Source organism: Montipora foliosa, chromosome 1, assembly GCF_036669935.1.
Source record: "Montipora foliosa isolate CH-2021 chromosome 1, ASM3666993v2, whole genome shotgun sequence".
Classification (NCBI taxonomy): domain Eukaryota; kingdom Metazoa; phylum Cnidaria; class Anthozoa; order Scleractinia; family Acroporidae; genus Montipora; species Montipora foliosa.
The window spans coordinates 64,298,357-64,315,856 of record NC_090869.1 but is presented as its reverse complement, the minus strand read 5'-3'; the positions used below and the strand labels follow the sequence as shown (position 1 = coordinate 64,315,856).

Genomic DNA, 17,500 nt, shown 5'->3' with positions numbered 1-17,500 from the left:
AATGTACTTACCGAATTCAACATGGCGGACGACACTTGGTTTGTAACTCGATCAGCAATCTCCTCTAGATTTCTCCTGCTTTTTTTCCAGGTTACCATATATTAGTTAATAAGTATCAACGCTTTGTTAACATCTATCTCATGACTAATTTAAATTCTATTTCAGGCTTTGTTAAATGAAGTCATAGACGATTACGACTCATCTAGTTTTATCCAGGAAAGTGAATTTCAACCAACTTGGGGTGATGTGCTGTTTGGAAAGGTTTTCGGAGGATTTGCCAAATGGGACGCTGTGTATTTCCTGAATATAGCAAGTGAAGGATACAAATATGAGCAGTTCATGGCTTTCTTCCCTTTATATCCGTGGACATTACGAACTTTGGCATGGATGTTTGAACCAGCGGCCAAGTTTTTAATAAGCAAGCGTAATGCTCTTCTCTTACTTGGCTGGATTAGCAACACAGTCTGGTTTACTTTAGGCGCTGTGGCGCTTTACAAACTGACTCTTCGTTTATTTGGAAGAAGAAAGGTAGCTCTGGTTTCAGCTCTTCTGTTTTGCATTAACCCTGCGAGCGTATTTATGTCCAGCCTCTACACAGAAAGCTTGTTCTCTTTCCTTCAGTTCACTGCACTATATTATTTAGAAAATGAGATTTTAATTTCAGCTGTACTTCTGTTCAGTCTTGGTTCGGCAACACGTTCCAATGGAATCACATCTTGCGGGTTCGTAGCTCATTGCATAGCAAAAAAAATTCTTTCTTGTGCATCGTTTCCACAGCAAGTATCATATGAATTTATTGTGGGAAAGTTCTTCTCTGTTGTGATTGCTTTTCTGAAGATGTTACTCTTCAATGGAATTGTGGTGGCTCCATTCATCCTTTTTCAGTTGTATGGATACAAACTGTATTGTTCAGATACTTCATTGGCGAAACTAGCCTGGTGTAACAAGTGGCTTCCATTTCCTTACTCGCACATTCAATCAACCTACTGGGAGGTTGGATTTTTACGTTACTTTGAGGTGAAACAAATCCCAAACTTTCTGCTTGCTTCACCAATGATTGTACTTTGTTTGTGTGCAATACTGACCTACTGTTGTGACCAGCGGAACCGCAATTCAATCAAAACACTTGCTCTTTTAGCAGGAAAACATAAGCAAGATGATTTTGCAAGGTACACATCGTGGAAGTACTTTTTTCTCTAAGCAGAGGCAATGTTAACCTTGAATCAAGGCTCCTTTCCTGTTTAGTCTTTTTTCCTAGAAAAAACAAGGTGGTTGCAATTCAAGAAGAAATTAGAGAAATTTCTTATGCCCTGTGGAAATTATGGTACTTTTTGGTTCCATAAAACAGAGCTAAACCATTGTGCATTCACATTCACTATACGATTTGTGGCAATCAAGGAGACTTAACACTGTGTCAGCCTGTAGCGAGCATGAGAAAATGGGACTAAAATGGTCCCCACGTGTATTCAGGTCAGACTTAACCAAAACTTACTTTTTCATTTTGACTTACCAGTAATGTGACCAAAATCCCCTGAAATCTTAGTTAAATGAAAAGTGCCCATCAGACTCTAATTGCTGCAAATCATGTGACCAAAAATGGTTAAAATAATACACATGGGGGAGGGGTAGGTTTTTTTGTGGGAGAACTTTCCAACTTTTGTACCTCTCCCTTAATGGTTGTTTAATCAACCTTGAATCTGGCTTACAAAGAGACAAGCTGTAATCATGCTGTCCCTCTTGACAACAAGGGAAAAAGGATGGAAGAGTCTTGGTTCAAGATTAAAATTAATACATACTTATTAACTGAGAGGGAAGGCCATGTGGGAAAATATTTGACCAGAGGTCATGAGCCTACATTACATGTATTTAATTCTCATAACTTAGAGTGTGTTACATGGCACTACATGTATCTTGTTTTAGGAACTATGAGCATTATGCCAATGAATATGCCAACATGTGTGATTTTTTCGTTGTACATAATTTTTTTGAGGCACCTGAACACTATATTGATCATTATTAATTTCAGTAGGAAGTCAATTCACCAGTCTGAGAAGAGGGACACTGACTTTTACCACAGCCCATCTGTGTTTGTGTATGTTGTTCATCTGGCATTTATGACATTCTTTGGATTTACGTCCATGCATGTGCAGGTTAGTGTTTCTCTGTTGTCAGTCAAGAGTTACTTTACAATGAAAAGAAGTGTCAATAATTTGATCAGTTAAAATGTTCTTCACTATTAGCTTACATGTAAGGGTGGTCAATTGGCACTCCACTGTTATTAATACATGAAAGAAACAATAATTCAATGAAACATAACAATGGTTAAGAGCCCAAACTGGAAGGTGTTGTAACGATAGGACAAGGTCAAGTTTCTTATTGACCAATCACAATCCACGTACTCCATGTGCTTTGTAGGCCAGGTTACCCGGAACCTTGTGTTGAAATTCAACTAGAGGAAAATTGTTAAATACCGTTACAGGTGTGTTGTGTGTTGTCGTTCAAACTTCACAAGGATCTAGTCTAAAGAGACGGAGTACTTGACAGTTGGCACTTTCCATAGTGTGGTAGAGTTAGCTTCAGGATGTCCAAGAACAATCTAATTGGAGGGGGAAATGGGGGGAGGGGTAGTTTCTAAAGGAAGTGTGGTATTGCATCAGTGGGGAGAGAAATGCAAAATTTTGTTATCAAACATGTTGATAAAGGTAAATACAACACAACACAATACTTTATTTAACGAGGGTAACACATTCTAATATGTGGCCCTAACGATCCGCAGTGGTAATAGAGATTTGTGAGCTGATGTTTATTCATGTCCAATACACCTGAAGTGAGTCAGGTCATCTAGGGAGTGGGATGGTGTGACTCACTGGAAGTCAGATAAGAGAGACTTAAAAAAAATACACAAAGGCGCTTACAGAGGGTAGAAGATGTTGGCGGATTGACCTCATTTGACACAGATGGCCATGACCAGACTCTGTGGGTGTTGGCCAGACTAATCGGAAGTCCGATCACAAATTTGCAGAGGTAGACGTGAAGCAAGCTAATTATTGCTCCATAAACGTTTTGAGGGTCAGGCCTTCATCTTTCCAGCCAGCCCTTCAATCCTTGCGAGCAAATAGCTTTAGCAAATCTTTCTTGCAGTGGTTACTTTACCATTGTGAACCAAATGTTCAAGAACAATTTAACAAGTTGTTAGGGTAGGATTTGAACCTGACTGAACCCTGTGTGAATTCAAGCCTAAACCATGGCAACATATGACCTCCTCGCAGCTGGTAGATGTGCAAGTTGTGCACAGACATCCACTGCTTCCTTTGCCAAAATAATGGATATATGGGTTATCGACCAAGCGTGAGGTCAAGATGGCTGGATATTGGCAAAGTTCTTGTTTTTTTTGCGTTGTTCATCTCGGTCCATAAAAACATAAAAATGCAAAAAATGAATGAGGCCAATATCCACCTATCTTGACCAAACAATCTTGGTCAATAAAGGATTTATTATATGGAATAAAACAGAAAAAATGATCTTTGATCTTGTGGGACCAAGCAAGAAATCCTGAGCAGGCAAACAGCTCTATGTTGCCCGCTCTGGTAGCCAATCACAGCGTGGGATTTGGTTCATCTTGCCTGCTCACGGTGCTAGGTAGTCATGTAATACACTTTAGGACAAAATATACCCTGACAAACACCTAAATTCCAAACTACGAGCACAAAAATGCTAGGATGTTTATCTCTTGATGTAAAAAGTTGCATTGCATCTATTATTAATCTGACAAATGAAAGGGCTGGCTTTTAAAGAACTTGTGCAGCTTAGTTAATTTAGTTTATTTTAGTTCTGTTATTTTCATAACCTGCCTTGTTGTAACTCAGTAACTGTTGTAACATTGTCCAGAACATGGTTAGCCCACTTGTTTGTTTACATTTCATAATTTGCTACATGTAAACTTTGCAGGTCATCACAAGATTCATAGCTTCTGCATCCCCTCTTATTTACTGGTATTCTGCTCATGTAATTATAAGAGAGACTCCTGAGTCAAGCTACAGGAACCTGAAGAGGAAATGGAAGTCTCACTTAATTTTGGGGTATTTCCTCCTGTACTTCTTCATTGGAACAGCATTGCACTGCAACTTTTATCCTTGGACTTAACAAATCAAAGAGATCATACATGTACCTGTACATACAGTCTGTATTAGGGGCCTGTGGCACCTTGTGTGCCTTTACCTCTATGAAATTTGATCCTCTGGGGAAGTGTAGTCTAAGGAAGGACTGTTGTTGGTGACTTATTTTTTGACTGGGTGGCAGTCATCTTGAGAGTGAAGTACTGGTAGTAGTGTGTGTGTACTCACTCATCTGGAGATGAAATTCCATCAAGGTATGTTAGTCCTGGGTCTTCCTGGGATCAAACCATTTTCAGTCTTACATGCTTTTGGTCTGGTAACCTTGCCCCCAGACCACCCCCCCACCCCCCCCCCCCCCCTTTCTCCTCCGACTGCAATTGCAAAGGAAGGTGGAGGTCAAGATATGATTGCTGCCAAATGGCTTAAATGGTTTCATAGAATATCTTTCCGACCAGTTACCTCAGACTATCTGATTGTTGTGCAGGAAGTCACAGGTAAGGTTGAGATCTCAAGCAGACCAACCGGCAGGTCTTTAAAGGGGGAATGAGAGTTTTTCTGTTCTCTGGTTGAAACTTCACAGACATCTTTCTCTATTAACCTTAACTCATGCTATTTAGGCAAACGATGTTTTAGTTTTTGAGAGGGGAAAACCAGAGAACCCAAATAAAAACCTCTTGAACTTGACTAGTCGTAAAATAGTAAAATAGTAATTATAGTAAATTAATGATTGGGAATTAGGCCGTTGCCTAGACATCTATTTCATTTGAAACGTTTTAAAAACTACTTGGACGACAAGCTATCTACAAGTTCAGTCCCATTTTCGCGTCCTTGTAACTATTGTTTTTAAGCAGCCTTTTAAATGAAGAGAACAATTTACTCCATACAGATGAACATATCCAAAAAGGTCTTTGGGCAAGGGCTTAATTTTGACCTTAAACATTAAAAATTGCTATGTCCAGTATTCACCCTTTTGGTGTGCGGGGAGCCCCTGTCATTATAATCTGTCTTATCCCTCATTCGCCAAACCTTTGTACCTTATTGCCATTCTTCTTCAAAAGTGCCACAAACAAACTTTGCTATTTGGAGGGATCAAATCTACCCAACCGTTTCACGTAAAGGCAAATATATGGTACCACATGAAACAAATTATATTGCTGAAAAGTGATTAGTAGCCTAAGATAACTCTCAGCTAAGTCAAAAAAAAATTCTCTGAAGCAGATTTGTAGCCACCTTCACATTTGGAAAATTTTAAGGTGGCTCTGCTCCAAGAAGTAATAAGTTGAAAACACGAGTCACAGATTAGGTCACAAGTCACGTCGCCTCATGTCAGTTCGCAAAGGATGGAGAAGCTCAAAACCAGTTAACAACACTTGGTGAGAAGTAGCAAAACCCCCTTACTAAATTAAAAATTGCGTATTGTAATTTTACCAACAACCTACAAACAGGCTGTCATTTTGGTTTTACTGATTCCTGCGATCGAATGGTGCACTGTCAAGAATGAGAGGCGTAGTTGCTAGCTTTGAAACGTTCAAAGCAAATTACCGAGCCACTGATTTTTCGCGGAAGCCCACAGGAAAAAGAGCTGCTTCAAAATTGAGTCAAAAATACCCTCAAGCTACACCGTATTGCAGTTTCCATATTTGGTTCCTGGCGAGTCCATCCTCTCACAAACTTCCCTAATTACTACGTCACCAGGGACTTGCAACAGTAGTATTGTGCGTACTTTCGTAGTCTTCTTTTCAAAATTATTATATATGAAAGACATTCAAGAGAATTGAAGAACTCCATAAGAATTTTCTAGAAATTGCTTTTTATTTAACTTGCGCTCTTGGGTTCATCTGTAGAGTTTAAAGCTGGATAAAGAAATTGTCTTTGCTGATGAGAAAGCCAGCGTCATTTCTTAAAAAAAAAGATATTTTTTTTATGGGCGAGGGGAGCAAGGTTATTTATCGACCAGCCACGGGTTTTCGCAACCTTGTTCCCAGGGCTTTTCTCCGCCGGGACCTCTCCGCTCTCGGCGGAGAAAAGCCCTGGGAACGGGGTTGGGACAAGCGACCTTAAAATTTTGACTCGATCTTTAGAGAAATGGAAAGGTCGGTCGAAATTTGATTTCAAGCCTTCTCACGACACAAAATTTTAAGGGCCGAGTACGTACCGCCACTCTGACTACTTGTACTGGAGAAAATAATTTTTGCAAAACAAATAGTGTTTTTGTCACAAAAAATGGGAATCTTAGAATGGCTCATTGCTTTGACGCGGCCATCTGTGACATGTTAGGTTTGGCCTAAGAGCTAATCTGACGCAAACAGCTTTATAACAAAAGGACAATCGTAATACGTCACAAGTCTTCAAGATGGCGGCACCCGGGAAATTTGAAAACAAAAACAGGCGATTCTAAACCTTATTTATTTTGGATACAGACGCTTTTTGTCAAAAAAGTTTGAACAAATTCGGCTATTTAGGCGGTCAGTATAAAATGCAGACTGCAGATCGCAGATTGGGTTTAAAATGCAGGCTAGGGGGCAAAATGCAGATTGCAGACTGGGTTTAAAATGCAGACTGAGGCCTAAATTGTCGATATATTTTCAAGTTTCCTTAGGGCCACGCAATGTCGGTCTCGTTTTCTCTGCCACGAAAATTCCTACTAGGTCTATTTCATTCTAAAAGAATTGTTACCATTGAGAATTTGTATTTGTTCTTTAATCTGAAGCATAAACATTTGGTGATTTGCTTCATGGTTCACCTTAAAGGGAATTCGAATCTGACGATTGGCGAATGTCATACGATGCAAATACAGACACGTCACCAGTTGCTTTGCTCGCGCGTACTCCAACCTTTGGCCGTAGTTCAGCATGGCGGGGATTTCTGCTAACTAGATGCTTCTGTGAAGCATACACTGGCTTGCCTGTGGTACGTGCTACAGAAAATCAGAAGGCACTGAATTGTGTGGTATTGAAATACAGCATTCCAGTCTCTGAAGAATAACAAATAAAAGAGAAGCGAGAAACATTGGCTTCTGGGCTGACATGTTGATAATTTTCAAGTTCCCTCACAACTTCTTTTCACCACAAGTGTGCCCTATGAGCATCCGAAAATTTTGTAATACTAAACTTCACTGAAGTCAAGCCCTGTTTCGCGGGGTTAGTGTTGGGATGGGAGACCAAAACAATAAACCCCTCATGGAAAACAGAAACATCTGACCGAAAATACTATTAACGCTAACAAATGCGAACTCAGCAAGGTACAGATTCTGTTAGCTTGCTTTATGCAAAACAAATATTGATGAAAAAGCAAATAAATATTGATACACAGTTTTCAGAAAGAGCAGAAGGAAGTTTCCCGGACGGTCGATCGAGAATAAAATATTTACGACATGAAAACAACATTAATTTTGAACCGTGAATATAGAATATAAAAAGTTACGATCAGCGACAAACATTTTGGGAGATTTTTGCTACGTTCAAGTAAATTGCAAAATCGAAAGTGACATGGCCGGAATTCAGCGGGCGTCGTGATTAAGTTACCGCGGCATGTTTACTCGCCAAACAGTGAAGCATCTGTGTCAAATGATGGCAAGATACCGGGTTTTTGTAAGTTTCTTTTTCTGTCGTGTTATAAAGTTTGACAATGAAATGAGCGAAGTCAAAACAAAGATCACAATCGCCCAACTCTTGTTTATGCAAAGTCAAAATTTACTCTCCAAGACGCGTACGACGTTATTTATCACCAGGTAATTCCATCATTTTGGAAATAGCAGCTGCTTTATTATTCATCTGCGTCACAAGTTTTCACTGATTTTGGGCCTCATTTTGTTGAAACTCAACCACGCTTCCAACAGGCCTGTGAACCCTTCCTGCTTACAGAGCAATACTAAAAAACTTCTCCCATATCACATTTGAACCTTAAGCTCGAAAATTCAATACACAACATGATATTATAATTCACAAAGGCAGAAAATACCACAGAATCCTTTTCCAGCGAAAATTTTATTGAAACAAACAACATATTTGCTCTTAGAGGCGAAAACCTCTTCCTATTTCATAGCGTGCGTGAAGACAAGAAACTCAATTGTGTCAAATTACCATGTACTTCAGGTAAATACTGCTCACTTTGATTTCGTCTCGACGGGCGATAGATTGTTGTCGAAGTCCAGTACTAGTCGCTTTTGAGATTCATGCCTAGTTTATCCAACTGACTTTCCATTAAGGGTATATTTTGTTTAAGGATCCACTAAAACGCCATTCGCGTTGCATGACTTTCGACGCCATTGCAGGCTAAGTTGATGATTCTACTGTGTCCACCAGAGAAATCTACGCAGTTCCACTACCCTCTCGATCCTAAGAAAATACGTGCAAAAGGCTCTATACACAAAGGCAACACTTACCAGGGGAGTGACAGGCAAGACTTTTACCGACACGGAAAAAAAAAAAAAAAAAAAAAAAAAGAAAACAAACAAACTAAACGCAGACCTCGACTGGGTTTGCCCATAGGCAACCCAGTAATAAATCCAAGATAAAGACTGCAGACTGAGGCCTAAATTGTCGCATTCTTTAAAAATCGTTCAGAAAATATGCGTTCCACTTACCGTAGTGACCGCACTGATCGCCTTCCCCCCAAAAAATCTGCTCTGTATCATTTTCTTAGCTCGATATGTCGGACGTCTTTTCCCTTCCTCCTATTTTCTACAGCGGCCTCTCTCGTTTCAAACTTTTATTCATGCATACGAAATATACGTTATTCGGTCGCGCGGATGTTATGATGACACACTGACTTTGGCAGTGACGTCATCAAATTCGCAAGGTGTTTTGATGTAACCTGATATAACCCACAGATCTGAGAATTGGAGAGGTGATTTATGAATTTGTCTCCTATGACGTTCCAATTTTTTTTGCTTTTTCCATTGCATGCATTAAGATACGTTAAAGACATAATAAAAGCTGTTCTTACCTTAGATGTATTAGCAGAAATCCCTGCCATGCCGAACTTGGAGCAAGTGCGAGCAAAGCAACTGGTGACGTGTCTTTATTTGTATCATAAGACAATCGGCAACAGACAGAAGGCTTAAATCCGAATTCCCTTTACGGTGAAGCATATTGTTCATGCTTCAGATTAAGGAACAAATACAAATGTTCAATGGTAGCAATGATAAATAGACCTATATAGCTATTTGGAAATTTTTGCGTATCAAACTAGGCCTTAGTCTGCCTTTTAGACCCAGTCTGCATTTTAACCCAATCTGCAGTCTGCATTTTATACTGACCGACTATTTAGGTTATTTTTTAGTTATTTTTTGTTTGGAGTGCGTGGCATAGTTTTTAAAGTTACACGCAACGTTGATTTGCAAATCTCTTTTTTGATGTCATTTCGTAAACTAGGACAGAAACTGGGGGCTCATCGATCGTGTCCGCTCAAGCCGAGTCGTAAAACGTTAAACTGAAACTGAAACTGAAAGGTTATTGAACACTTCCCTGAGGGGCTTTTCGGTAATCAATACATCATCTTAAAAGCCTAAGATAAAATAAATTGCTATATTTATGAAAACGATATATAAATTGATAGTAAAGGCTAAATTGTTTCAACGGTTGTTAATTCATGGCGTCTACCACAACTTAATTAGGTTTTCCGCTTCCCATGACTGAGGCTGCAAAAATTCTTTCAAAACTTTGTATAGAGCTCTAAGTAAAAATGATCAGTCTTGTCTCGACAAAGGTTACCATAGCAACTAATTTGCCGCGGCTGGCCTGGATTCGCTTTGTTTGTTATCATAATGTAGATTTTAAAGCAGCTCCGGGCTGTTGTCTTTAATTTATTCCCCTGAAATTGCCTTCGTTAAAATGGGTTGTGGGATTAGTAAGGTAACTGGCTTTGCTGAAGTGGAAAACAACTTTGATTTTAGTCGAAGAAACACGATTGTAAACAAGCCCGATGTTGTCGTTGAGATTGGAAAAGGCGTGAAGAAAATAGACCAGGAGCGTCGACTTGTCTTTATATTCGGTAGGTGGTAAACGCATCGCACTTTGTATTGTATTGCCATTGTTTTGGTTGTTTGAGCCTTCCAGAATAATTACCTATTCGTTTTTCTTCTGTGTTTTTTTGTCTTGTATCACCTTTGCATAAAATATAAATTAAGCTTAGCTTTTCACATTTGTCTTACCCATTTGGCAACCCTGAAATTGTAGCTTAAAAAATCACGGCCATTTTATCTTTTGCCGGGGAAAAGGTTTTTTTTTTTAAAGTTGGGGCTTTTAACTTAACGGAAGGTGTCGGCAGCTCTTTTGTACAGCAAATGTTACATGCAAATTAGTACTCACCGTAGCTTAGCTGAACAACCGACTCCTTCGATTTTTATTAAAACAACGATTAAATCCTGCAATGAAAACCTTGATTTTTACACTATTTCCAGCCGCACACTCAAACTGAGATTGTTTCCCTTCGTTTTTAATTGATAGGAAGTTGCACGCTGTGAAATGAGAGTTTTTGCGCAATTGTTACGCTTATTTGCATTGTATTCTATATAGACAACAGACGAAAGTTGCGTGCATCTTTCGTAAGTAATAAATTTCGTACAACTTCCCTTTTTGAAATCTGTTCCCCAAAAATTATTGTTTTTGTGGCAGTGAGAGATTTTTTTTAAAGTCTAGATGCTGGGAAGCCGACACTTTCGTACATTTCAATAGCGGCTATTCATCTTTGTCGAATTCCTGCTGCGCTTTCCTTAAATATTGATACAAAGATCAGACTGCCTTTGTTGTTGTCTTAAAATAATTGCGTCATAATTGACGAAAATGATTGTATATTTTATTGGTTGAAATAAGCAATAAAAGTAGAACTTGATCATGTCCCATCACTTTATTCTGTACTTTCTCAAATGCCATAATACATCTTATTATCCATTAAAAATAGTTCCCCGTTTCTGATTGGTTAAAACCACACGCCAAGAGCCCATCTGGAGCGTGCAACTTCCATACAGCGTCTGTGAAACGGCATTTTCACAAGTAGGTTTATTTTTAGACTAGCCCTTCCGAATTAGGTCAAAAAACAAAGGCAGTTCCGGTTCGGTGACCCTATGATGTCAGCTTAATTTCTTGTGATTGGTCATCGGCTCCTGTGGGAGTCTCATTAGCGGGAAATTCAATCTAAAAATAACCTTACTTGTGAAAACACTGTTGCATGAAAATAGGTAAGTTGCACGTTCCGGTTGATGGGCTCCTGCACACGGATTATCCACCATAACCAGCTGCTGTTCACCAAATTTGGTAAGAAACTTCGTCATATTGAATCAATGGCGTCAAAAGTGCAGCCCGCTGCAGATTATTGAACCGATGACGTCAAAAGTGCAGCCCGCTGCAAATTATTTTTGTTGAGCAGAAAAATGGCTGCGATAGGTTTAGAAGTTTGAGCAAAGAAAATATTTTGAATGAATAATATTATAGCAATTATTGAATTCGGCTTTCGTAGAATATGAAGAATTCTGCAGATCTCGGAGGATGTTATGTTATCCACCTCGGCCTTCGGCCTTGGTGGATAACACCTTCCTCTACCTGCAGAATTCTTCATATCCTACTCAGCCTCATTCAATAATTGCTAATTATTTGACCCCCCCCCCCCCCCCCCCTCCTCCCACCCCAACCAATTCTTCATCATCATTGTTTTCGATTTATCTTGAACATGAAGATGTTGCAAGAACGCCTATGCCATTTTTTTTGTTTTTGGGTGGAAGGGGGGGGGGGGGGGGGTTTAAAGAGGTGTTTATGGGATTTGAGTAAGTAGAAAAAATGAAAGAAATTCAATCTCCCATAGGGCTTGGTTACCTACAAGTCTTATTAGCTTCCCAAATCAGTTGCCATGCAGGAACCATTCTTCACCCATTTCAAGCCTTTGGAAATAAGTTTTTTGGTCTGTGATTTGTGATCTATAGTTAATTAGAGATGATTCAACTTGTGGGATGATAGCATGTTGAACAATTTGAAATGGACACCGAAGTCAAATTGTCCTCTCTTTTTAAGGAGTTGACACCTGCGTAATCATGAATGACTGAGTTTTTCAAAGCACCAAAAGACCTAATCAGGTCAATTATCAGTTTTGATCATTGTTAACAGGGTTCCATGATTAGTGTTAATTGGGATTTTAAAATTATAACTTAGCATGGTCTCAGATGTACAGATTTTAATTTGACACATGCGAGGAACTTGAATCAGTGTGACTCTGATTTAATTGGTGCAACTTTGGCTTGACAAGCTTAATTTCATGGTGATTCAGAGTTTTGCCCTGTTGTTGAACTTTATTCTATCAATCCAGCTGTTAATGTAGGAGTCCTTTACATCTTGAAATGTGCCTATGATTTAATTAGTGAAGTAACATACCGGTAATTATATAAAACGTACACTAATGATTGAACCTTTCATCTGACCTTTTCCCTGAATTGATGTTGTGCAAAATTGCTTTCAACTTCTCATGATAAATAATCTTCCCAGCTGTCATTATGTTGTGATTAACAGGTGGTCCTGGATCAGCTAAAGGTTGCATCGTAAATGACTTGAGGACAATGTTTGACTTTGGCTTTATATCAGCAGAGGATTTAATTTTGCAAAAACTTCCAAAAAAGGTCACAGAAAAGGGCTTGGAATCTCCCTCAGACACACATGAACTTAAAGCTCTTTTGCTAGAAAATCCTGAATCCCTCACTCTGGACTGGGTTTTGGAAACTATCCAGGAAGAAATTCAAACCATACCTGACAAGCCAATATTGGTGGACCTCATTCCAAACCTTAACTTCATGATGCGAATCAACAAATTTATCAAGGAATGTGATAAGGAGATGGAACAGTTTGAGGCAAAAGTAAGCTAGTGTTCATTTTTATTTTAAATTTGTACATTATACTAAATGAGTTTCAATAACTGATTAGTGAGGGATCAAGGTCACATGCATTGAGCTTTTGAGACTGATAAACACTCCTTATTAGCGTTCTTTGTGTAAGGAATTTGGGGCGGGGGGGGGGGGGGGTGTGTATGCCGCTAGTTTCTCCGAACCCCTACCCCATTATGTCTAATCATAAACCCCATCTTAGTCACTTTTGAGCAAATGTCATTTTCGCTATCCCAACTTAGTCACTTTCTGATTATGCCTCTACCTTATAAAGCCTTTTAAGTAGGTCATCCTTAAATGAATTGACACGTTTGTTAAATTGAATGTAGAACACTTTACTTTTCACCTACAGTACAATCATTCTGGTACGTTTGCTAGCCGTAAATATTTACAAATGTACCGTACTGAGCCGACTGTTAAATATTAAAACAACAGCACAAACCATTTTTTAACGGCCGATCTTCCTATTTTAAAATTCCTGCTTACCAGAATTTTCTTATCCCAGAAATCCCGAAAAATGTGCGACCTCATTCTAGTAACTCTACTAAAAATGTAACCCCATTATAGTCAATCCAGTCTTGAAAATGCGACCCCACCCAGTGCCGTGAGCGGCATATCCCCATTAGCCTCTTATAAGGAAGAACCCCCCCCCCCCCCCAGGAGGCATACTAAAAGGGCACTAAGCTTATTTTCCTTGTACATGCCAATATTCTCCTCCCACAATATAGGCCATTTTACAGTTTGCTCATGCAGTGACCTAGCCTATGAATGACTGTGAGGATGCCAGTGACCTTGTATTGATATGGACCTCACTTCTTTTATCATGCATATTGTGTTGTTGTAATTCTAATAAGTATTAGTCTTGTATCAAAATAAGGTTGTGAACTGGCAGCCTTGCTTCCATTCTTTGGCCAGGTAACTTAGCTAGAACTGTAAAATGGTCTATATAGCTATTTGATCCTTTTTTTGGACTCCAGAGGGACATAATTTTAATTTGTGGAATGCTTTTGAAACCATTCAATAAACTCCCAGGTTGTGTTTTAAATATCAGGTATAAAACCACCCGGCTTTTCCTCATGGTACAGCACTCCTGCTTATTTATTAAACAGTAATTTAATGGTAATAATAATTACTTTTGACTCTGTTATGAGCTGGGGGCATGCTTCTGCTGGTGTAGGACTCATCGCAAACTTCATCAACCCACCATAGTCTAGTAATTTTAAGGGTAATAGACTTCTCATTACATCTAGGGTCATGAATTGTCCTGATATGTGCAGAATTCCCTGCTAGCAGAGGTTTCTTTTCTTTCGCATTCGCTGGGCCGATGGATACGTACGAAAAAAGAGACCTTTGCCATTGGTCGAAATCCACTGTGTTGAGCATGCACAGCAGTTTAAATGACCAAATCGTCACGTGATACTTCATGTTTTGTGGGCTCACTTAACAACAGCAGAATTACTGTAAAGGAATGTGCGGGACACAGCGGGCTCAAGTCACAGTCAGCAAACATATCATGGAGCATGCGGTTTGAAGAGTGATTTGTGGACGGCAGTTGGATCAGAGTGAATTTCGACTCATGGCAGAGGCCTCTTTTAACGTACTTGTCAGCCCAGCGAATGCAAAAAGAAAAGAGACCTCTGCTAGGAGGGAGTGTCCAGAAATGCAGGTGTTATGAAATTTAAGACCCTCAAAATCTACTACAAAAGCTAAAACCAGGGGTTTCAATAGAAGCCGGTTACCGGCGGTATACCGCCGCCTGCTTTGCCTCACACCGCCGGCTAGTTTGCCTTGATTTTCACTAAAAATGCTACCATAAACTTGTCAAACTGCCGCCTTCAATGGGCTATCATGGACGGCTATTTCAGAAGTTATTGAAACCCCTGTAAAACCCCTTGTAAACATGCTCTTTCCGTAATTCACTTGTTTTATTCATAGACATTCTATTCAGACATATATTCCCTGTAAGTTTTACGAGGGGTCATAAATCACTAATTTTTTCTACCGCAATAATACCATCAACTTGTACCAACAGTGCATTTGTGCTTTATTATTATATCCTATTTCCTGTGAACTGATGTTGCCATTGGCTTGGAATTACTAGATGAGAAGAGTGGTGATAGTTTTTTCCACAACTGAGCAAAGAAGGGGATTGAGTTCAATACTTACAGGCACATTGCAAACTTTGTCTCAGCCCTGTTTTCAAGGAAGTATCCCAATGGAAAGTTGTTTTGTGATGCCAACTTGGTGTTGAATGTGTTTCCCCTCTTCTGCCCAATGGGTTGAAAAGAGGAAGTTAAACAAACAAACAAACAAACAAAGCAGACAGTAATGGGGTTTGGAACAAGCTGCAGCCAAATAAGTTAGAAAAATGTTTATTTGACAGTGTAACTTACACCCTTGGTATCTGGAATTTGTGACAACTAATATCAAAATAATTGATCTCCCCTTTGGCTTTAAGGCTGCACACCTCAAAAAATATGGTGTAAGAGAATTCTTTGCACAAGCTTGAAAAAAACTTAACGTAGAAGCCCAAAAATGCCTTTTTATCATAATTAGTGTCAATTCAGTGACAAAAACGGATTGATCTTCTTGGGTGCATGCTTGCTTCTGGATTTTGGGGGTTTTTGTAAGCATTACAAAAAGGTAGCTACAGTGACCACCTTGGTAGCCAGATTCCTGTCAGCTTCCAAAGTTCATTAAAGCCTATGCTTACTATTTCCAGTTTCCTTGTGCATTTGCTTTGAACTTGACATTATCAAAGGATGATCTTCTAAGAAACATCATGAATAGTCACTCTCCAGCCTGTGCAAAACCACCGAGCTCAAATCCCAAAGATGCTTCTTCTAATCAGGGCGATGAAATGGACACCTCAAGGACTAAAAGGCGCTTTGCATGGTATGAAAAATCTGTGAAGGATTTCATAAACTACTTCGATAAAGATGATCGAATTGTAAGAGTTAACACAGCTGCAGGGCAACTGCAGCATATATGGGATGCAATACTGGACTTCTTTGCTGCTGAAATGGATTTCAGTGGAAGCAGAGTCATCAACACAGTGGTTCTCTTTGTATTTGGTAAGTTTATTGACGATGCAGTGACCATCTATTTTGGTCAAAAGTTAAATGCCACAGAATGGCAGTTTTCCCTGGTGAGATACTCAACGTTGTAAGATCTTCATGAAGATCTGAACAAGGATTTTCAAGAAGTACAACATAATACCAAGATCTTTAAGCCATTTGATGACGGGCATAAAAACTTAATTGGGAATTACTAGTACATATTCCTAACAAGAGTATAGTTTTTGCACTTTCTAGTTTTAAATGCTTAAATACCTCTGAGCTACAGGCTCCCTGCTAGCAGAGGTCTCTTTTCTTTTTGATTTCGCTGGGCTGACAAGTACGAGAAAAGAGACCTCTTTTTATAGCAACTGAAGATATTTTCCCAAGACATGAAAGCACTAATGCGCCGATCAAATGGAAACTTCAACATCCTCCCCCCCCTTCCTTTCCGGGAAAACCCCGGGCATTTTACTATCTTCTGTGCTCGGGGAGTGGGGAATTTGACCTTTGCCTGCGTGGGGTGGGGAAAATTGAACCGGAAGTGTCAGGTTTCAAATGATTTTTTTTCGGGCGCCGAAGTCGCTAACAGCTATAAAACACGTGTTTGGACGAGATGGAAGAGTTTAAAGGAAGAGATGTAGCATTTGCGAGCGGCTCACAAAAAAGGCCTTCAAAAGGTCTTTATTAAAGACGGCAGGAGCCGACGACGATTGTTCTTTAGTAGGGTATGACAGACAAATCCGACGATAAGGGTAGGGCATTTGAACACCATTTTGGCCCGAGTGGGCGGGAATTTGAACGATCCAATCTTCAAAAGTTCAAATGCCCGGGCTTTGCCCAGGGAGGGGGGATGTTGAAGTTTCGAGTTGATCGGCGCATAAGGTTTACTGCTTTGTCATTTATAATTCACTACCTTGTCATTTGTACCCCTAACGAGCAACCAAAGCAACTGGTGTAGTCCAAAACAAGGAATACCAGGCTCCTTTCCTTCTGTCTTCCTGGTCCAAAGAAATGCATGCCAGAGCCATTTAGAACTTTGCATAGGAAAATGCTGCAATGGGGCCTCCTGCATTCTAAAGCTTCTGATTTCATCATTAGAAATTGTTATTCAAAACACAACCCTCAAATACATGTCTTTTTTTCTTTGATAAAGACAAAGCGGGATACAAGGCTATCGACACAGACAGATATCCCATGAAGGAGATTTGTCTTGATGAGCTTGTTGATGATCCTCGGGCAACTGACGTAAGGCATTAGTACTAAGAAGTTGCATGTTTTGTTAGGGGAGGGCATGTTCAGAATACCTTATGCAACCATCCTGTAACAGAAAACTGCTTATATTATCTAACAAGCGGATGAAAAAAGATTCTGAAAGTGACGAGGGTCAGAGTTACTTGTAGAGGACTCTCTACAGTTCTATAAAGAATTGGTTATGAAAGCCGCGGTGTGTAATTGTTGCA

General features: G+C 39.6%; 2 protein-coding genes across 3 annotated transcripts in view; both read left to right on the top strand.

Annotated features, from left to right (window-relative positions):
- Positions 1–9: 9 nt before the first annotated feature.
- On the top strand, positions 10–4,996 carry LOC138004604 (GPI mannosyltransferase 2-like). Of its 2 annotated transcripts, none has more exons than XM_068851156.1 (4): positions 10–90; positions 166–1,169; positions 2,027–2,150; positions 3,949–4,996. In XM_068851156.1, the coding sequence occupies exons 1-4, from the start codon at positions 22–24 to the stop codon at positions 4,141–4,143; spliced, it is 1,392 nt and encodes a 463-aa protein (XP_068707257.1). In that variant the 5' UTR covers positions 10–21; the 3' UTR covers positions 4,144–4,996. The 2 variants fall into 2 exon arrangements, with proteins under 2 accessions (XP_068707257.1, XP_068707261.1); XM_068851160.1 differs by having other exon boundaries at positions 22–90; positions 2,030–2,150.
- A 2,813-nt stretch (positions 4,997–7,809) lies between these two features.
- LOC138004622 (uncharacterized) overlaps positions 7,810–17,500 on the top strand; it is a 12,734-nt gene continuing 3,043 nt past the window's right edge. The window contains exons 1-4 of the mRNA XM_068851163.1: positions 7,810–10,109; positions 12,614–12,954; positions 15,704–16,055; positions 17,194–17,285. Of these exons, the coding sequence (XP_068707264.1) occupies positions 9,950–10,109; positions 12,614–12,954; positions 15,704–16,055; positions 17,194–17,285 (945 nt within the window). The 5' untranslated portion in view covers positions 7,810–9,949. The remainder of the gene's footprint in view (positions 10,110–12,613; positions 12,955–15,703; positions 16,056–17,193; positions 17,286–17,500) is intronic.

Excerpts from the sequence above, each read along its gene's own strand:
- LOC138004604 (XM_068851156.1), top strand. The coding sequence starts at position 22 with ATGGCGGACGACACTTGGTTTGTAACTCGATCAGCAATCTCCTCTAGA. Across the intron at positions 91-165 it reads TTCTCCTGCTTTTTTTCCAG|GCTTTGTTAAATGAAGTCAT; the intron begins GTTACCATATAT and ends ATTCTATTTCAG. Across the intron at positions 1,170-2,026 it reads AAGCAAGATGATTTTGCAAG|TAGGAAGTCAATTCACCAGT; the intron begins GTACACATCGTG and ends TATTAATTTCAG.